This window comes from Lissotriton helveticus, chromosome 3_1 (genome assembly GCF_964261635.1).
Source record: "Lissotriton helveticus chromosome 3_1, aLisHel1.1, whole genome shotgun sequence".
Lineage (NCBI taxonomy): Eukaryota > Metazoa > Chordata > Amphibia > Caudata > Salamandridae > Lissotriton > Lissotriton helveticus.
In genome coordinates this window covers 639,575,209-639,597,568 of record NC_136061.1, presented here as the reverse complement: position 1 = coordinate 639,597,568, position 22,360 = coordinate 639,575,209, and the positions used below count along the sequence as shown (strand labels likewise).

General features: G+C 45.1%; 1 protein-coding gene across 1 annotated transcript in view; it reads left to right on the top strand.

The window, feature by feature from the left end:
- ADGRB2 (adhesion G protein-coupled receptor B2) overlaps positions 1-22,360 on the top strand; it is a 1,067,283-nt gene that overhangs the window by 917,711 nt on the left and 127,212 nt on the right. Inside the window, exon 22 of the mRNA XM_078680649.1 lies at positions 16,410-16,505. Within this exon, the coding sequence (XP_078536775.1) occupies positions 16,410-16,505 (96 nt within the window). The remainder of the gene's footprint in view (positions 1-16,409; positions 16,506-22,360) is intronic.

Sequence of the window (22,360 nt, the reverse complement as noted above, 5' to 3'; positions counted from 1 at the left end):
ATAGACGCCAGAAACACAGTACATCCGTCCTCCACCCCTGCCCCTCCCAAACCTCTTTAGTGCACCCTCTTTGGTGCACTGTGAAATGGTTGGAACCCAGCACTTTCTAGTGGAGTGGCAGAACATTACCTCAGACAAGGATATATTGCAGATTGTTCGGCAGGTTTATGCCATTCATTTCATCGCATACCCGTCTTCCATGCCACCGTCCGTACAATGGCTAGCTGAGGTGCACTTGTCCTTCTTACGCGAGGAGGTGCAGGTTCTTATGGCCAAAAGAACCATCAAGAGCTTATTGATACCATGTCGGTGTTGGTGATTCTGCTACTTTCTGGTGGCAAAAAAGGTTGAAGGCCTCTGCCCTGTTCTAGTCCATCAGTCTCTCAAAGCCTTCCCAAGAAAAGACAGTTTCAAGATACCCACCCTTACCCTGCCCCGGATCCAGGTGAATAGATGGTAGCATTAGACCTACAGGACGCTTATTTACATGTTTTCCGTGTTCCGATCTTGCAGGCCCACAGACCTTACCTGTGATTCATGGTGGGTTCAGAGCATTTGTAGAATGCTGTACTCCCTTTTGGCATCACAAGTGTTCTTATCTTGTGTTCATGAAAGTGATGTCTGTGGTTGATGCTCATCTTCAGAGGTCGGGATCCCTGTCTTCTCCTACCTGGACAACTGGCCAATGAAGGTGTGCTCGGCCAAGGCAGTCTTCACCTGCCTCCAGACTACAGCGTCCCTTCTTCATTCTTTGGTGCTAGGGTTCACTATCAATATGCTGAAGTCACACCTGATTCCTTCTCAAACACTCCCTTTCACTGGAGCCATTGTGGACACGATGAGGTTTCAAGCAACATTCAGAGTATGTTTCTGATATTTTAGCCTTGGTCCTGGATTTTGGTGAGACTGACTCTGAGGCTGATGAGTCTGAAGGTCTACTGCATCCTGCTGTTGACGATCCCCCATATGGCACATGTGTGCTTGCAATCGGATCCGGAATCGTAGTGGGCACAGCATCAGGAGACTCTCTCCGATTTTTTCCAGATGTTGCAGAAGACTGCACAAGATCTGCAGTGGTGGTTACTGTATCACGATCTAGTCAATGGCAGACCCTCTTTCTTCTCCTCCCAGAGTTGACACTGCTGACCATTGCTTTACATCTGGGATGGGGTGGTCACCTGCCATCCATCAAAGGGAAGCTGGTTGGGGAGTTCACGGACAACGCTACCGCCATGTGGTACTGCAACAAACAGGTGGGTTCATGGCCCGTGTGCCACAGCCCCTGTGCCTCTGGATGTGACTAGATCATTGGGACATTTCCTGGCTGTACAACACCTGACAGGATCTCTGAACACCAGGGCAGACAAATTCAGCCATCGAAGCCTACCAGACCACAAATGGTGTCTACACCCAGAGGGGGTGCAAAGGTCTGTTCGGTGAATGGGGAGGACCTTGGCTCTATTCTCCACTGCTTAAAACCCACAGTTTCAGCTCTTCTGAGTGTCCAAGCGGCTCTCGCTCAGAGATGAGTTCTGCTTGTAGTGGAACTGCAAACTCTTGTGCGCTTTTCCACTGATACCACTACTACCCAGTCCTCAAAGAGATCAGGGACGACCAAGCATAAGTCATCCAAGTGCCTCCGGACTGGACATAGGTGAGTATAGTATCCCAAACTCCTGAGCATGAGCATCTATCCAACAATTAGACTGCCCTATGGGAGGGTCTCCTCTCACAGCAGCAGGGCAGTCACAGCAGCAGAGCAGGGTCCTTTCTTCCAAAGTTGTTGATGTTATCTTGGTAGCCATGCATCCCTTGATAACATCTGCTTATGCTTGTAGTTTGAAAAGTCAAGGTTCAGCTAAACCTTTTGGCTTACTTTATGCACCACTGTATGAGGTGGTTTTGTTGTGTTGTCATTGGCCCAGGAAGGCCTGGCTGTGGGCACTGTTAAGAAATATTTACTTGCTATTTCAGCCTTACTTTGCTTTGGTAATGTCTTTTCTGGTAGAGACTCTATCTTTAACCACAGATTCCTTTCCTTACCTTACCTACCAACATCCCATCCTCCCCTCTTTGCAACTAGACTCCTACTTCTGAAGGGTCCTCATTAGATTCAGCAAACTGGCCACAATCAATCTGACGTGGCTCCATCTCTGTAAGCACAAAATGTGTCATGAAAGAAACTGATGTGAGAGTGCTGGGGTAGCACACGTCACATCTGGCACATACTTTGACACAGAGATGTTGGCGTCACCCACGGGCGTTTAGAATTACTGCTCAAGAATTTCTGGATCCAGTCTGATGCATGGGGAAAATGTTAAGGTAAGGAATCTGCGGTTAGATAGAGTGTCTACCAAAAAAGGGGTTACCAAAGTTAAGTATCTTGTTATTTATTTCCACCAGAAGGCTTAAAGTAGTTGTAAGGGTGGATAGGGTAGATTTCAGCACCCTGTGCATGCTTTGAATCTCAGCTTTAATCTGACTTCCTTCACAGTGGATCACCTATACCCATCCCTACTGCAAGCCCCTGAAAAGAAAAGACTGCAAAAAATGACAGCTAGCAGTATGCATACACCAATAAGTAGTTGGCTTCTAGTAGAGAATATGTTGAAGAAAACCGTTTCAGAAAACCTTACAGCACATTCTGTCTAGCTCTTTAACAGATATGTGCTATGTGTGACAGAGACTTCTAACCTGCAGATTCCTCCAGTTCTGAATACTCCTCAGCTATTAGAATGGATCTGGAAAAAGTTTTTTTAGCAGTACCTCCGGACAGAAACTTTCTGGACGACCAAGTTCGCAGAGAGAGACATTGTGCAGTTGTACAGGGGTTTGTGGTAAGAGTCAATTCACAGACATGCTTTGGTATTCATTCAGAAGGTGAGGAATCTGCTGATAAACGTCTTTATCTATGGGAAGGTGATAGATGTTACCTTCCTCACATGGAGCATAGGAGGCATCAATAATCCCCACAAGGGCAAAAACTCCTCTCATATCTGTCCGCCGTGGGGGCTCCCACCTAACAACACTCAATCATATGCGCCTGCTGGGGGGGGGGCACACCGCTACTTTTCCTGTTACAGCTCCTATTTACATGGAGTCTGTGCCCTCATTCATTAAAGCATCCCCTTTTCCTCCATAAAAGCCACTCAGACCCGAATTTGCCGGTATTTGATTGTAAAAGGTACACTTGCCGACAAACAAGTTCTATTGGTCAACATATACGTCCGAACACCGACGATCCAGATTTCTTTCAGGAGCTCTATGCCCATATGTTATTCCCGGTGGGGATTTTACCATAGTGCAACACTGTAGCATTGACTCCGCCAGCCGAGTGGTAAGCCCCGATCGCGGAAAGTACTTTAACATATCGTAGACACCTATGCCCTACAGGATATCTGGCGTACTCATCACCCATCCACACCTGGTTACACCTTCTGCTCTGCTCTTCATGATATTTTAATGCGGCTGGATTGTTGGCTCCTCTTTGCTGATGCTGCACGCTGCACCACAGAGGTCAAACCCTTACCGCAAACGCTACCAGATCATTTCCCTCTTCTCCTGACCCTTCAGGTTCCCTACGGATGTGGGTCGGAGCGTATCTGGAGGTTTCATAGCGAGGCTCTGCACAATTTAGTTTTTATAGTGAACTCCATGATTTCCATTGCTGAATACTTTGCACTAAACTTGGGCCCGGTCTCGGGACAGACAATTCCTAGGGAGGCCTTTAAAGCATATATCCACGAAGTATGCATAACTAAAAACGTGGGTATCCTACATGATATCCGTACCCAGTTACAGCGCATTAAAACTGGTCCTTAGTTTCCTCACTCTCGAAGAGCAGTCTAAAACTGGTCTTCGCGACATAGACCTAGCCCCCTCCCAAGTTGGTGACCCCCAACTGCATCAACGCTCATTAATGCTGGCTGAATTTCGATCGGGCTGATAGGTAAGTTTCATATCTGGGGCTTTGGTGAGGGGTATCACCCTGGCTGCACTCCTGTGCGACTACTCCACTCCAATCACCTAAATAGCTATGTAATGGATGACATTTTCCCTGATGGCTATGTCCTGACCTATTCCAATGATAGCCACTTTAAGAATGCCTTATACATGTACTACTTTGTGCTTCAATGACTGTATAACATCCTACGCTCCCTTCTTCCCTCCACCCCCTAGATGACTTCCCCTCGCTCACGCTAGTCATCTCAGACACTGAAGGAGACCGGCTGGTCTCCAGGTTATACCGACTCTGCACTGCCATGAAGCCTGACACTACTGCTCATGTCCAGGAGGCTTGGGATGTGACCTGGACTCCCCAATCACAGACAAAATAGGGTCCTACTGTTGTTCACAAACCCAACGTAACTTGGTCAACCACAAACATAAATTACTACATTTAAAGTTTTTTACACCGAGCTTACACTTCCCCCTCTGACATTTCCAAATTGTACCCTACGCGATCTGATCACTGTCCCAAATTTTCAATCCCGAATGCAGATTTTGCACACTTAACATGGACCTTCCCACAGATTCAACTTTATTGTACATCTGTCTTTTTCCACATCTCAGCCATGACCAAAGTAGCGGTTCCATCGTACCTCCTCCTAGCACTTCTCGGCTACACCCGCGATATTCCTAAATTCACTTGCTGGTTTGCGCCAGTGGCACTTCTGCTTGCCAAGTTCGAAATCGCAGTACATTGGGGTAGCAACTGGCCTCCTACTGCCACAGCCTGACTCAAAAGTCTGACACATTACCACAGCATCAGCTGGGATTTTGTGCAGCTACAGCCACTCACATCCTGGCCTAAAGATTTGTGGCAACCCCTATGGGCTACCTCCTCACCCTTGAACCTAACACTCCAGATTGATTACGAACTCTATCCGAACCATCTTGCTGACCCCTCCCATTCGCTCTGCACCATATGCCCTTGCCTATGATATGGTACGCAATCAAGGGTTTGTTAAGCGCAACTAATCCCCCAAAGGGGTCTCAAGGCACTGGGGGGAATGGAGGAAATGGGGGGCGCGCAGCTCCTTGGGGGGTTGATGCTGATTTGTCAAAGAGCTAGGTCTTGAGCTCCTTCAGGAACTTGGAGAGAGTTGAAGTCTGGCGGAGGTGGAGAGGGAGGGTGTTCTATGTCTTGGCCGCGAGGAAGGAGAAGGAACGGTCTCCTGTTCTGGTCTTCTTAATGCGCGTCACCATCGCAAGGGAGAGCTGGGCTGAGCGAAGGGATCTTTGGGGTGCGTGGAACGAGAGGCGGTGGTTCATGTAGGCGGGATCGGTGTTGTGGAGGACCTTGTGGGTGTGAAGCTTGAAAGTGATTCTCTTCTTGACTGTTCCTCCATTTACATGTATGTAATGTAGATGCTGATGTTGTCATGCTCCTGACTGTGTCGTGTTTATGATGGTACACGCTGCATCTTGCTACATCCTTGTTGTACCTCTGTATGATGTACTTACTTGCTGTTATGCTGTTGTTGACATGGCTTTTCATGTATAAAACTAATAAATACATTTTTTTTCAAAACAGAAGTCTTTATCAGAAGAAATAATTACTTACCTTTGGTAGTGGGTTTTCTGTTCTCTATCTGGCTGCAGATTACTCATCGACGCTCCCATCCTCCCCAATATGTGAATTGGGCTCTACCAATTATTAAAATCTCACATCTAGGAATCTGCACACTGGTCATAGCAAGTTAGCTGTTGGGGCTCTGCGTCTGTGAGTGTGGACAGCCCACTGGCGGAACGAAAGTTGAGGGGGGCCCCCTTCAAGGTACATGAAGGGGCCCCCACTTAGTATTTAAAATGGAGGTCTCAGGCGTGAGTACAGTGTTGAAGGGGCCTCCTGTAGCTCGGGCCCCCCCTCACCGCGGGGGCTGCGGTGGCCTGTGTTACGCCCCTGGGACAGCCTCGAAAGCAACTGCCTTTACCATGCATGAGTGGCTCCTATGCCAGCCTATGTGTAATTTGTAGAGCAGAACAGCAGCAGCGCAGAGCACCGCGCAGAGCTAAACATTTCTAGATTCAGAATGACACCTGGGAAATATTCCAAAGGTGAGGTAACTACAGTTAGAGTCTCTACCAGAAAGCGCATTACCATACGTAAGGAACTTGTTCATCCAAAGAGACGAAAATAGTGTCATGCTATGCTATGCTATGCCATGCCATTTGTGATTGCTATCTGATTTACACCCTTTTTGTTGTCATTAACTATGTGACCTACATGTATAGCATAGTGCCATCTGTTCAACATCTTTTATTCTCAAGGACTGCATTCTGTGTGTCTAAACAGGTTATCCCACTTTAAGTGCTGTCTGCTCTACACTTGCCTTTCCTCTCACAGACTGAATGCTGAATGTCCGTTCAGGCAATCCTGAGCCTGGGTGCTTCCACACTCCATCATACCAGCTCTCTCATGGCCTGCATTTGTTACTTCTATGCACTCCATGTCAGTTCTGCGAGTTTCAACACTATGCAGGTCACTCACAGAGCAAATGCGCTCCACCAGTTATGGTCCCTATCGTTCCTGAGTGCTGTCTGCACTCTGTGATTCATTCTAATGGGCAGCATGCACTCTTACTGATAACGATAAGGAGAGTTAGTTGCCTGTGCAACTGAACTGTGTAATTGACATATTATTCTAATTAAAACAGATGCTTGCTCTAAAATGTCCCTGAAAATTGAGATTAGCAGGCATTTCTTTCCTCAGAAGAAAGTAGTTTCAAATACATTGGAGCATTTAGAAAACACTTCTAAGAGCTGTTAGAACAGTTTTTTTTTATCAAACTAACCCAGCATTTTTTGAAAAGCTATTAAGGTTTCGCAGACTTGGAGTGTTCGTTGTTACATAGGCCTTTCTGATTGTTACTCAGTAAAAAGAATTAAGAATATCAAATAACAGTCTTTACTGGTATGAAGCTATTTCTGAGACCACACTTCCGTTGATGCCCACACACCCTTGAATCTTCATTTCTAGTAGAGTTTTCTTTCTTTCCGACTTCTTTTGTAGAGAGTAATCGCTACTCTTCCTCGTCGTGTCCATTGTCATTGACATTTTAGAATATGGGGCTTGCGTGCAGGCACTTTCTCGTCAGCATAGCACTTAAGTCAAGACTGATGTCTGAGTGTAACAGGATGGTAGATTGTTTCTTTAAAGCCTTCCCTTCTGGCGGAATCTGCACTCGGCTCTACTGCAAGGCTCACAAATGCAGACACTCTGGGAAAGGAGGGATGAAAAGAGGCGTAGGTAGGGAACCCCACTAGTCTGTGTGTGCCGCTGGTACCACACGATGTTCACTCTTGGCAGTTGAGTGAATGTGGTGTAGATAAAGAAACTACTATTTGAGAAAAAGCTCGACATTTTGTATGTCTTTTCCCTGACTTATGTGTAGAAGAATAAAATCCCCAGAAAACAGATATGGTTTACTGGTTATTACCAGTCATGGCCGGCATTAATCGCGGGTGTGGGGGAGGGGTGTATAGGTTGTGTCGCGTGGGGAGGAGGGATTAATACATTTTAAAAGCGTACCTGTCCACCGGCTGGCCGGGTCCTGCGTTTTCTTGCTCTCCTGCCTCTGGCAGGAACAGGAAGCACACAGCCTCCCTCCTCTCTCCTAAGCCAATCACAACGCTGCAATGGCAGCATTGTGATTAATCGGGACGGGGCCCAGCCAGGCGCCTATGGGGAGGCCATTTTCTCAATGTAGGCTGCATTGCAGCTTGCATGGAGAAAGGGCAGAGTATGCATGACTAGTTTGGGCGTCTCCAGAGGACCGACCAAACAGTCAGCGCCCTTAGGAGTGGGCATACCACTCCTCCCCTGCCCTAGAGCATACCCTCCCACCTGCCTACCCAAAACCAAACCCTTCTGCTTTCTCGCAGTGCAAGAAGCATAAACAGAAAACAGTTGTTTTACCATTTTATGTTTCTGCTTCTCACACTTCGAGAAAGTAGTGGGGCGACGCTCCTCCGCCCTAATGGAGGAGCTGCCCCTCGTTATTACTATGAAAGTCCTGATGGAGCACGTCCTGTAATTTTACAGCATATTTTACATGGTTACTAAAACATAACTATTTATTGAATTTAAAATGTTATACACATTTCTCTGGAAGATTCCCATAATGGTAGAAAAAAATAACTAAATGAATCAAACCTTTGAAAATGATAGAGACCCACCTTCGAGAAGAGTTCTAGACATGCCACCTTTGTATCTTTGAAGCCTGTGAGTTGATGGTTATGGCGGACTCCAATAAGGGATAGGGGAGAGTTGCCTCCAGAGAATTAACCACATTAAAATGTCATAACATGAATAATACGCATTTACACTTTGAACAACTCATGTTAATTTTTATCATAAAAATGTCTTTTAAATTGTCACCATTGAAACCATACGTGCATCACTAATTTACTTTCTAAACAGTAAATTAGAAGATTCTTCTATGTAGAAAATACAATATTTAAAAAATGAAAGATTAAGAAAAGATTCTATTGAGAAACTGAGAGAAGCAAGGTAAATATCACATGTATATTGTAGAGTACATTTAAGTCACACAAACATACTCCTCTTATTCGTCATTCAATTCAAAATAAAATATTTCTTAGATGGAAACTCGGGAGTCTCTTAACAATAATCCATCTCCAATATTAAAGTCTAGTTAGCTGACAGCTGTATTAAGTCTGAAGGATTCCCCATTTCAACCTATCCACAAATATGCACACAAATAACCTCCATAAAATAGGTTTATAGTATGAAGGTCACGGGCAAGAAGAGAGCAAGTGTTTTTTTTTTTCTGTTCGAGAATTACATATATTTCCCTCAAAGACATATGTGTAGTATGCATCTATTTTACCATTAGTCTCTACCTTCAGATTTAGGGCCTGATTACGAGTTTGGCGGTTCATAGGACCGGCAAACTCGCAGTGGAGTTGCGATGGTGGTTGGGGACCGCCGCACCAGTGGTTAAACCGCGGTAGTACAACTACTGCAGTCGGGCCACCATAGGACCACCAGGGATCCATGGTCCCTGTCGGGTGTGAGGTGGGCTGAAGGCCTTAATATGCTTGCCGGTGTGGCACTACCAAGCATATTATGAGTTTCCTCACTGCCACAGAATTCATGGCGTTGAGTCCGCCATGAAACCTGTGGCAGTGAGGAAACTAAGGCGGCCTTTTTACACCAATGAGGCAGAGTTAAAAATAACTTGACCGTATACATATATATGTAATAATATAAATACAATCCAATAATTGAGGCACCAGCTGAAATCTTATCCCTGCTAATAACATGAATTGTGAAATACCTAGCAGTACGATTTAGCAGACAGCGCTATACACATATATATGTAGTAATGTGAACACGATCCAATAATTGGGCACCAGCTTAAATTTTATTCCTGCCCTAAATACCATGAATTATGAGATACCTAGTAATAAAATCCCGCAGAGGGCGCTTAAAATCATTTGAAAGATTAATGACAAATTAACTAGTAATGCTGTGCCAATGACAACTTTCCATTGGTGTCAACGTGATGTGATTTGATCTCACAATATCATTATGATAACATCCTTACACTAAAGTATGAGGCATTGGTAGCCTCTAATATAATTATTGGATTGTAAGAAAATCTTTCATAATAATATAACCAGACCTCAGTTTAGGCAAAAGGCGCAATGAACCCCAGAGGACTTTAATGATCACAGCGCTGCCAGTAATATTCACGCAGGGATTTACATTCCAGTCCGTAAATTATTTGTACAAACTTGAGAAATAATATTCTCGCCTTAACATTTTAAGAGTGCATTTATTTTTATTTATTTATTTGCGAGTTTTTATAGCGCTATGAATAAACTCCCGAAGGAGTATCTCCGCGCTGTTGGCAACCAGTAACGCAACTGACAAAGGAGCATTTCAATTAAAAAGAGAGTACTGTGAGGTTCCGAGTCCAGCAAATAAACAACTAAACTGAGCCAAACAGAAAGGTTTTCAGACATTTTCTGAATTGGAGGTGGTTATGACACTGTCTTAGTGAAAGTGGGAGGGAGTTCCAAAGATTAGGACCTACTACAGACAAGGCCCTACCACCTAGTCTGGATTTGGTTATCCTGGGAACATTCAGTAACAGCTGGTCACTGGATCTGAGGGATCGAATAGGGGCATAAGGAACAAACTTGCTGGCTAGATACTCTGGTCCCAATTGATTAAGTCCCTTATGGATAACGCAGCAGGTCTTGAACTTCACACGTTGGCGTATTGGTAGCCAGTGTAATTTTTGAAGTAATGGTTTGGAGGGGGATCTAGGAGGTACATTTAACACCAGCCTAGCTGCGGTATTTTGCACCACCTGTAAGCGGTCTAGAACCTCCTCATTTGCACCTGCCAAAAGACCGTTACAATAATCAAGTCTGCTTATGACCAGAGCTTGAACTAAGGTTTTCCTATGGGAGTCCGGTAGAAAAGGAAAAATCCTACGGAGCAGACCAATCGCATGGAAACAGGATCCCACAGTGAAGTTAACATTATGCTTCATGGTCAGCTCCGACTCCAATGTGACTCCCAAATTCTTGATTACTGTTTTGGGCTCAGGAACTGGGCCCAAATCTGAAGGCCACCAGTCGGGGGACCATTGAATCCTGGCTTCCCCGAAGAGCATCACCTCCGTCTTTCCAACGTTACATTGAAGGAGGTTGGAGGACATCCACCTAGCAACTGCCTTCATCCCATCGGAAAAAGATTGTATTATTTCCGGGGAGAGATGTTTGAAAGGGAAGAGCAGCTGCGTGTCGTCAGCGTAGGACACTGGATTGAACCCAAAAGCTCTAGTAACATCTGCCAGGGGAGCCACATAGGTATTAAATAAAGTCGGGCTCAAGCAAGAGCCCTGTGGTACTCCCTTGGTGATGTTAACCTCTTCCGACCTAAACTCACCCATGCTGACAGATTGGGTGCGGTTGGAGAGGAAGCTCTTGATCCAATCCAGTGCCCTGCCGCCGATTCCACTCTTGGACAGTCGTTCGATCAGAATGGTGTGGGAAATCGTATCGAACGCTGCCGATAAATCTAGCAGCACCAGGACAACAGAATATCCCCTGTCCTGGTACAGCCGCAGATCGTCCGTTACCGACAGCAAGGCCGTTTCTGTGCTGAATTTTGGCCTAAAGCCTGACTGAGATCGGTCGAGGCTACCAGACTGTTCCAAGTAGGTGGATAGGTGCTTATTGGTGTGTTTTTCAATAATTTTCCCTAAGAATGGTAGGAGGGAGATAGGCCTCAGGTTAGACATGTTGGTCCAAGGAACAGATGAATTCTTCCTAATAGGTCTAACTAGGGCTTTTTTCCAGCACTGTGGGACAACTCCAGATGTAAGTGAGAGGTTCACCAGTTTCTGAACATCAGGGCCTAGTGTACTCCCTAGTGGGCCCATAAGTCTGGCTGGAAGCAAGTCCGCGGGACTTCCACTTTTAATGTCCGTAAACAATCTCTGAACCTCTGCTAACGATATCTCAGGGAAATCATTGAAAGAATAGATGTTAGTAGATGCAGTCTGTACCAGAGTAGGGTTATCCTGGCTACTTATGCCAGAACTATGTGCCTCTATTTTATTATAGATAGCATCGATTTTGTCAGTGAAGAAGCAGGAGATGCTGTCACAAAGATGTTGTGAGGCCATGTCTGCGCTTTCATTATTTGAATGCACACTTTATCTTTCATATTCACTATTGATTCACTTTGTGCACTACCCATACGAGAATCCTGCAGGAGTAGCGAACCGTAATTGATTATGTTATCCTAATTGGTACAAGTGTGGCCAACTGGCATGGGCGTAAATTTAGGATGGTGAGTGTAAAAATTCAGGACAAGGGCTGAGTCAAAATTCAGGACAAAAATTCGGGGCAACAGGTATGTTTTGCTGACACATCAGAGGATGTCATGCAATAGTATATAAATAAATAGGTAAGGATCATAAGGACAAGTCACTTCTCCTGCCCTGTCACTTCTCCTACCCCATCACCGCTCCTTCCCTGTCATTTCCCCTGCCTCGTCACTGCTCCTGGCCCTCTGCTCCTGCCCCGTCACTGCTCCAGCCCGTTCACTGCTCCTGCATGTTCACTGCTCCTGCCCGTTCACGTAGCCTGGCCGTTATCTGCTCCTGCCCGTTCACTGCTCCAACCCGTTCACCACTCTTGCTCATGCCTAATCACTGCTCCTGCCCCGTCACTTCTCCTGCCCCATCACTTTTCCTGCCCCATCACTTCTCCTGCCCTGTCACCGATCCTGCCCGTTCACTGCTCCTGGCCTTTCACTGCTCCTGTCCAGTCAGTACTCCTGCTAATGCTCTTGCCTCGTCATTTCTCCTGCGCCCTCACTTCTCCTACCCCATCACTTCTCCTGCCCCGTTCACCACTCCAGTTCGTTCACCGCTCCTGTCCATTCACCGCTCCTGCCCGGTCACTGCTCCTGCTCATGCCTAATCACTGCTTCTGCCCCGTCACCTCTCCTGCCCCGTCACCTCTCCTGCCCCATCACATCTCCTGCCCATCACCTCTCCTGCCCGTCACTTCTCCTGCCCTGTCTCCTCTCCTTCCCTGTCGCCTCTCCTTCACTGTCGCCTCTCCTGCCCTGTCCCTTCTCCTGCCCTGTCCCTTCTCCTACCCTGTTCCTTCTACTGTCCCGCCACTTCTTCTGTCCCGTCACTTATCCTGTCCCGTCACTTATACTGTCCCGTCACTTCTCCTGCCCGTCACTTCCGCTCCGTTCACTGCTCCTGCCCCGTTCACTGCTCCTGTCTGTTCACATCTCCTGCCCAGTTACCGTTCCTGCTTATGTCTAATCGCCACTCCTGACCCACCTCTTCTCCTCCCCTGTCACCTCTTCTGCCTCATTACCCCTTCTGCTTCATCATCTCCTGCCGTCACAATACCTACCCATCATGTGACCTGCCCGTCACGTCACCTTCCCGTCACGTCACCTGCCCATCACATCACCTGCCCATCACTTCTCCTGCCCGGTCAGTTCTCCTGCCCGGTCATTTCTCCTACCCGGTCACCTCTCCTGCCCTCTCACCCCTCCATCCCCATTGCCTCTCCTTCCCCGTCACTTCTCCTGCCCCGTCACTTCTCCTGCCCTGTCACTTCTCCTGCCCCATCACTGCTCCTGGCCCGTCACTGCTCCTGCTCCATCACTGCTCCTGCCCCGTTCACTGCTCCTGCCCCGTTCAGCTCTCCGGTCCCTTCACCACTCCCGCCCGGTTACCACTCCTGCACATACTGATCACGTCACCTGCCCGTCACGTCACCTGCCCATCACGTCACCTGCCCATCACGTCACCTGCCCATCACTTCTCCTGCCCGGTCAGTCCTCCTGCCCGGTCATTTCTCCTACCCGGTCACCTCTCCTGCCCTCTCACCCCTCCATCCCCATTGCCTCTCCTTCCCCGTCACTTCTCCTGCCCCGTACCTTCTCCTGCCCGACACTTCTCCTGCCCCATTACTGCTCCTGCCCCGTCACTGCTCCTGCTCCGTCACTGCTCCTGCCCCGTTCCCTGCTCCTGCCCCGTTCAGCTCTCCGGTCCCTTCACCACTCCCGCCCGGTTACCGCTCCTGCTCATCCTGATCACATCTCCTGCCCCGTCACTTCTCCTGCTCGTTCACTTCTCATGCCCATCACTTCTCCTGCCTGTCACTTCTCCTGCCCGGTTACCACTCCTGCCCGGTCACCTCTCCTGCCCCGTCACCTCTCCTTTATTGTTGCCTCTCTTGCCCCATCACTTCTCCTGCCCCGTCACTTTTCCCACCCCGTCACCACTCCTGCCCATTCACTGCCCCTGCCCATTCACTGCTCCTGTCCGGTCAGCACTCCTGCTCATGCCCAATCACTGCTCCTGCCTTATCACTTCTCCTGTCCGATCACTTCCCCTGCCCCGTTCACTGCTCCCATCTGCTCACTGCTCCTATCAGTTCACTTCTCCTGCCCGGTTACCGCTCCTGGTCATGCCTAATCACCACTCCTGCCCCGCCACTTCTCCTGCCCGTCACCTCTGCTTTCTTGTCACCTCTCCTGGCCCGTCACTGCTCCTGATCTGTCACTTCTCCTGCCCTATCACTCCTCCTGACCTGTCACTTCTCTTGCGCCGTCACTTCTCCTGCCCTTTACTTCTCCTGCCCGGTCACCTCACCTGCCCCATCCCCTCTCCTTCCTGTCGCCTCTTCTGTCCCGTCACTGCTCCTGTCCTGTTCACTCTGTGTACAACATTGACAAATTACACAAGGTGGCAAATTCCCTACAGTACTCTGTTTGGGGGAAGCTCCTCTGTAATTAACAACTCTGATCTCACTGGCACATGATATGCTAAAGGCAGAGGGCGGGCGCTGTGTCATTCGAAAGGGGATAATCACCCTCAATCGGAATGACAAAGGGTCTGCCCCTCGGTCTGTGCGAGCTCAGGGAGGGCTGCTGCAGCCTCTGGAGTTCAACAGAGAAGTGCGAGCAGCCCCTGAGAACTTTTAATCTCTAGGGGCTTCTCGCAGGGAACGCTGTAATTAATGTCCAAAATTACGGACAAAAGGCGTCCGTGAAAAGGAATTATTATGGACAACGGGCATCACACCAAAATGACGGATGGTCCGTGAAATTTACAGACGGTTGGTCACCCTAATTAGTACTTAATAGCTGTTCCAAATTATCCGTGATTAAGGTCTTAACAAGACCGAAACGCATAGGGAATTAGTTGGTCTCTTTAAGATAACTGTTTGATATTACGGAGTAATGGAATAAAGACAATGACTTACCTTCACTCGTGAGTGCGATCCAACTTCTTTTTGAAGTATTGTGGTTGACACGGCATGGCTCTGCCATTGTAATGGACCCGCACTGCCATAGTTGAGCCAATGGTATCCAGCTAAAAAGTGAGCCGCTTTTCATTTGGATATATTTGTATTCAAATAACTTTTTCTTTTTTTATTTGAAACCCTTCCATCAGAATCGCTGGATAGAGCTGGGGAGTTATTTGAAGATAACAGATCTGCAGAGGAAATAATAAATGTTTGAATTAACCATCAAGTTCCTTGGGCAGTGTTATAATAGATACTTTGCTTCCTCTGAGAATTTGTTATCACTTGCTCCCCTCTCCTCATAGTCCTCTAATATCCTGAGTCCCTCTGTGGCTGAAATATCGTAGAACTGAGGGGGCTTGACATAGTAGTTTTACTAATGGTATGTAATATTTTATTAGCTTTATTAAGTGTTCCATTCTCTGGGACACAAGAGTTTATGAATCTAACAAATGAACCCATGGGGAGAACTGTGATCACAAGTAAGTATGATTTTAAAAAGTTAATGCTATCGTATAAACAAAGGTTTGCCAGGAAGTACCTAATATTTTGCGAAGTAATGCCAAATTATGATTTCGATCTTAGATTTGCTACCAAAATTGTGAGTGTTTAAAATGTAAGAATTGCCTAAATGTGTTGCTCATATTCTGGAATTAGATGAGGTATAGAGTCAAAAATTCAAAATCTCTACTTGTGGACTGCATTGACTATGTCAGTTTAGACTATCCCATTGTTTGGGTGCAGATTGCATTGCAGCCCTCCTAAAGTAAAATGTTGGCCTCAAAAGTGTTCTAGGATTTGTGTGACGGTAGAGACGATATCCAAACATTATGATTACATACATTTTCTATTCTTGCACTCGTAACATCATGTACTCAACGGATTTGTGCACATACTTGTTCTCCATTTAAGGGAATGAAATATTTTCACCAGTAAATTTAATTTTAGATGGATTACCAGTTTATGAGCACTATCTAAATGGTTTATGAATAAATGAACATTATTTTGAGATTGCCAGCCAACAGATAAGCTGGACTATGACATATTTCAAGCCCATTTCTTTTCTCACAAGTCATTGGCTCTCTCACTCTCCCTCTTTCTGGCTGTCACTTAATTCTATTTGTGTGTGAAGCATGCTAAAAATGCACGCTTTACTAACCAACTCTTTCCTTCTGACTCAACATTTTGTGACTCGCTTCTGTTGTTTACTTTACGTGTTCTTTGCTGTTCTTCTTCTTTGAGCCTCATTTTATATTTCAGGGTTTTTGTCTATTTTCCCGTTCCAGTCTTCTTTTCCATCACTTTTATTGAGTGCTCTTGCTGTGCCTTTTTTCCACCATCCTCAACATTTTTCCTTTTTGCTTGCAGAGAATCTCTACCATTCTTCTGTCTACCTGTCTCTCACAGTATCCATCATGTGTATATATTTCATGTCTCAGTATCATTCTTTCCCCCTTCCAGAGTTGATCTTCCCTCTTAATTTCCATGTTTTTCCTCGCTTCTCACACCTAACCTTTCTCCGTTTTTTCCCTTGCTGCTTGTGTGTGGGGCGGTGCATTTCGTGTCTCATGGTGCAGTGGGAAGCAGCCCTGCAGCAGCCTGCTCCTCCAATGTTCAAAACGCAGAGTGATTTCCAGCCCGGCGCTGTCTGCCACCACCGCCAGCAATGCCATGTTAGTCTCATCCAGTTTGGCTTCTCTTCATTTCGCAATGTCTTTTTATAGCCATGACATGTAAACGTTTAATCCTTCCTACCACGAGGACTCAGTTTTATTTCATCATTAATGAATTTTTTCATTACCTTCATGCCTTTTAGCCATGTAGACCTGCACATTCTTGGGACCAAAGAGTTTGTGATACAACTTGGTACACTGCTACAGCTCAATAAAATGAGAGATAATGGTAAGGGCTAAACTTGTCTGCTCCTGACTGAAGCCACTTGTGACCATAGAAAAAAATCACCCTGTTCTCCTTGATCCTAACTCTAATCGTAGATTAGAATCATTTGGTCTTGATTGTTCATAGCTGTAACTAGAGATTAGAACCATCTGTTCCCTTGTGTTCCCAGGAGGATCCTAGCTCCAATGAGTTTCTGTAACCATCCACTTCTGAATGACCCCATTCATGACTAATTCCACCTCTGATCAGAGACTACATCCAGCTATTTTTAATTTACCCCCTGCTGTAACCAGAGGCTAGAACCACAAACACCTAATACTTGTCACTTGTAACCAGGTAGTAGATTAACTTGGTTATCACTGATCCCAGATGTAACCATATGCTGAACCCATTTGTTCCTTATCCCACTTATTTAGAAAACCAGAACAATCAACTTCTTACTGATCCTGATTTTATCCGGATGCTAGAGCTATCATTTTCAATTGAACAGTTCCAATCTCTTTCCTGACACTAGAATCACCCAGCCTTGGCTAATTACTATTGTCAGTTACCATAGGCTACAAACATGCATCTATGAGGAATCCCTGCTGAAATTGAAACTAGGGCCACCCACTCCTGCTTGATTGAAGGAGTAGGCAAAGATTAGAAATGTCCACTTCTGTTATTTTTTTACTTGTGATAAGGCTATATTTGGGCACTCCAAACATTTCCGTAACTAGAGATACTTATGTGCAATGAAAAACATCCTGAGCTACTAGTATTATTAGTGCTGTAAAAGTGACCACGCTAGGCAGGGTTACAAAAGCAAGATTATTAGCAGTGATCACCTCAGTACATCAGGAAGGATTCCCAACGGTAATGTAAAAAAATTCTAGCAGTTTTGAATGCCTCAACATGGGTATTTCATACAAGTGAGAGCTGCAATGGCCCTTACACCAAAGGCATGATATCATTAATAAATCTGCCCAACGCCACATGATTTATCACTCAAATATCAGCTTTAAATATATTTTAAAAGTTGAGGCATGTTTCTCGAAAAATCAGTTCTTCACAGATTTTCACCTCAAATACACACTCACATTTTCTGTATGCACATATTGATTAAATCAAGTAAAAGTGTCTAATATCGTAGGCTGAGCTACACTCCATAGAGCTACTCTCAGGTAGGTGGAGAGCCACCAGTAGTTGATAAGCGACTCGTTAGAGAAGCATGGACTACAACAAGTCAGTTCTAATTGATCCCTTCTCTAAACTGATCCACAACCTCCAATCCTGAATGGTTCCACTATAAACAGACACTTGAAACATCTACTCCTCCTAGAGCCTAAATTTGTATCCATACTACAATTATTCACTTCTGATCCCACCCGTGATGAACCTCAGCTGTAAACAAAGGCTAGCCAAAAATAACGGCGCTGCTTTGTAACTAGAGTCTAAAGCCATGCACTAGGGGATTCCAGCTGCATTCAGAGTCTAGAATCCTCCTAGCTTTAACCAAATAAATAAACCATGTATGCTTAAGCCTGGCTATCACCATAGACTTGAACCTTCTGCTCCTAACTGATTACAGATGTACCTAGAAACCATGACTACTTAATTCTGGGTTAGCTCTGTTGTAGCCAGGCAAATTAACTTTCTCAAATTGAGAGATTTTGGCTGTAATCAGGACAAGATTCATCGACCCCTGGCTGAGTCTACTTCTAACCTAAGGCTTGAACCTGGCTGATTTCTGGTTTGATCAAATACTAGAATTATCCTCTCCAAAGTAGAATCTTTCGCTTCTGGTTGATGTCTGTTCTAGTCAGAGGCGATAACCAATTGCTCTGGACTACTCCCAGCAATACCTAGGTAATGTATCCATTTATTCCTCTGTTTTTGGTACAAAGGAGCTAGAAAAAACACTACTGAATGATATAGGCACTAAATAAAGTCTAGAACTATCTTCTCTTGACTTATCCCAGCTGTCACCATAGACTAGAAATGTTCAATAATGAACGAGCCTCATCATTAACAGGTTAAAACCATCCACTTTCTATTGACACACTGTACTGCAGAGGGAGCCCTGCTGTAAGCAGAGACCAGCACTCTACAACCATAAATAAATCCAGCTGTAACTACAACCACCCACTACTGAGTCAGCCGTACTATTAACTGAAAAAAATAGTTAACTCCTTACTGACCCCCCTATAGCCAGATATCGAACCCATGCACCCCTGACTGAGTCCAGCGCACCCAAAACACCTGAGCATATCTCTATATATTGATTCTAGCTATTGTACACTGAGACTAGCACCACCCACACCTGGCTAAGTCTACCTTTTCTCCCAGACTTGCACCACCCATTTTTGACTGATCCCAGACCCTTCCCCTCGCAAATGACCCACAGTGTAACCCGAGATTCCCTGTCTTTTGAAGGATGTGACTTGATACTGTATGTTTACTATCCTGTGGTATCTCTTAGAATTTCTTTTTAAACAGCTATACTTCTGGTACGAATTTTTACACACTTCCAAACAATTAGGCAATTTGGTATGCCATAAAGTGCGTTTAATTGTTCATACATGAATTAACCCGTTGGACACGCATCTTAAGTTCTTGAAAACTTGCGAACAGAGTCAAATCCAGTTTTTAAAGCATTTATACGAACTCACTGGATCCTCGTAACACAGGCTTAGTGAATAGGGGCCAGATGTAGGAGAGCAAATACCGGTCGGTAACGGACGATTTCGGCCGTTACCGACCGGTATTTGGTGATTGAGATGTAGGGGCCATCATTTTACAGATTCGGTAAATTTACCGAATCAGTAAATTTACCGATTCTGTAAAATACCGAATCGGTAATTTTACCGATTCGGTAAATCCACATGTAGGTGACACTCCTAAGAGTGCCACAGGCCCTTAAGAGTCGGTATTTTACCACCCAATCCTATTGGGTGGTAAAATACCGAATGCAGGTGTGCATGCACATCTGTCCATGCACACCTGTGCCATGTGACACACAGACATGCCCTTAGGGCATGTATGTGTGCCACATGTCACACATGCCTGTATTTGGGGTGCTACAGGGTGTCAAAGTGACACCCCCTGCACCCTTGCAGGATTCGGTATTTACTGATTCGGTAAATACCGAATCGGTATTGCCCATTGATTCCTATATAAATACCGAATGTTACCGATTCGGTAATTCCAAATAAAAAAATACCTACATCTCCCTCCTTCATATTTACCGATTCATAAATACCGAATCGGTAAAATTCGGTATTTATGAGTCGGTAAATTGAAGTTACCTACATCTGGCCCTAGATCTTTTAATTGAATGCTAGGCTGATGTTGGAGTAGGCAGCAAGAGCACCAAATGCCAAAATGACACGTTTTTTCTCACGGGGCTCTTTAGAGCAGTAAAATCCAGTTCGCTTAAATTGGTTCAGAGCAGCAGTGAAAATATTTTCTAGTAGCCGAGCGACCCTTTCACATCCACTCTAGACATCCCTGCTACCGCTCATTAACTGTGCATTGAGAGCAAACTCATATCACAAATCAAAATACACAGAAAAACAGCCAGATGGGTTATTCCTTCACAGGCCATGGGGCACGCTGGCATGTTCTGCTTCGTAGCTCTACACTCCATTGACCGGCTCTGCTTTCTTATTCTCTCTCTCCTGGGGCTCTCCCCCTGTCGAATCTATTCATCATGTCTCTACCTACCAGCCTCTCCTTTCTTTCTGTGTCGCTCCACTGCCTCCTTCTGTCCAAGTCATTCACGTCTTCGTGTTGTTTCTCCCTTCTCTCTGTACATTTATTTTGCACACCATTGTTAAGTATTAACCTTAAAAGGCAATCTCTCGTTATCCTCCCCCCTTTAGAATTCCAGGTTTTCGAATACAACGAAATAGAACTTAATTGCACGTAAACCTTGTTGGTTTTTATTATTATTGTATTGATTGTTTATTACTTTTAGTAACCTCGGTGAGCTAGAGCGTGGCGGGAAAAGATTGATTATGTTCTTCATATGAAGTACCTGCGCATTGGAGCCTTAAAAAGAGGCAGGAAAGAGCCAATGAAATAAAGTGCCGAGTTGTGCCTCCGTGGCACCATTTCTGCATCCGGTTGACAGCCCCAATGACTGTGCCGTCCTTTGGCCAATTTTCACCCTTGCTGCCACTGTCACATTTCTGCAAAAATGCCTCTCCAGGGCTGTTCATCGCAAAAATTCCTAAAATTGTGCAACTATCTTAGCCAAGTAACCATTTCCAATGCTGTTTTTTTTTAACCATTCAGCACACTGTATTCTTGACCACACAGGGACGGTGACCCCCCACCTTTGGTGACATGTTACTCCTTGTCAAGGGGGTCGTTTTTTCAGTCTTGAGCTTTAATTTTATAGACCATTGTAAGCTGACACTTGTGAGCCTTTGCCTCCATTGCAGAGCAATGCTACAAGTACGGGAATTCAAAGATGTAGTCAATGAAAACCCAGCACTAGCAGCAGGGTGTCCCGATAGAATGGAGCTAGATGACCACTCAGTTGTTTGCATTGTTCCTGGCGGCATTCTTTATCAATGTGTTGTGAATGTCATCTTGTCTCTCAGCTACACAGCGGCCCTTGCAATTGCCAATGATGATTTTCACTACAATGACTCGTTAGTGCCATCAGAAAGAGCTGTACAATTGAAGCTGCAATTTTAGATTTCTTCTTTTCTTACACACTTTATATTTGTTTGTCAAAAATATGAGCTGGTCTTTTTTCAATGTATAGATTGCTTTACCCTCTCCAACTGTTGATTTTTGTTGTTTTACGTTTTCATGGTAGTTTTTCTAGAGTTGGGTAATAAGCCAAATCTTGACATGTGTTCTTTCGAGGTAGAAAAGTAAAAAGAAAATAAGCATATAGATCGATCTTGCATTTGAGTCTTGATTAAAGATTAAAAGCTGCCTACTGCAGTGAAGTCAATAAGGGATTGATTTCTCTACATATAGGTCTATAAGTTAAAGAATGTAATTTTGATGTTTCAGATCACTTTTGAGATGTGAAATAGTCCATCAGGGATTTCAGTGCAAGTACTCCATAGGAAGTGGAATGAGGCACCTAACAGCCAATACAATTAAGTGGGAGAGACATACCCTTTGGGTGGAGCCAAAGAGTAGAATTGATAACAGGCTATATACAGGTGTGCAGTCAAGCCAGACCTAACACACAGAAATGTCTCTGAAGATCAAGATTTTAATGAGATATATTCTTCTGTTGAAACTATGTAAGACCGGACTTACGTGAGCTGTCAATGTGTTTTGTGATTTGATGGTTTGCTCTTGTTTAATTTTGTTTTATAATCGGGAATGCAGTATACAGTGGACACATTTGAGCATGTTTATGTTTAATGTTTCTTGGCAATCAGCATATTAAAATACATATGTATAAGGAGGTAGCCTGGACAGATGCATTCGTGTGGTCTTAGAGGTAACATTCTTGTCAGGTTCTTCGCATTCGTATTTAATGTGTATGAGACATTTTTTTCACACTAGGGATTTGAAACAGAAGTCGGTGTACATTAGGGGAATGTGAGGTCATTCCCGTTCCTTTCCAACATTAGCCTCTGGTATATGATACACAGGGCTATAAGACATGTATTTT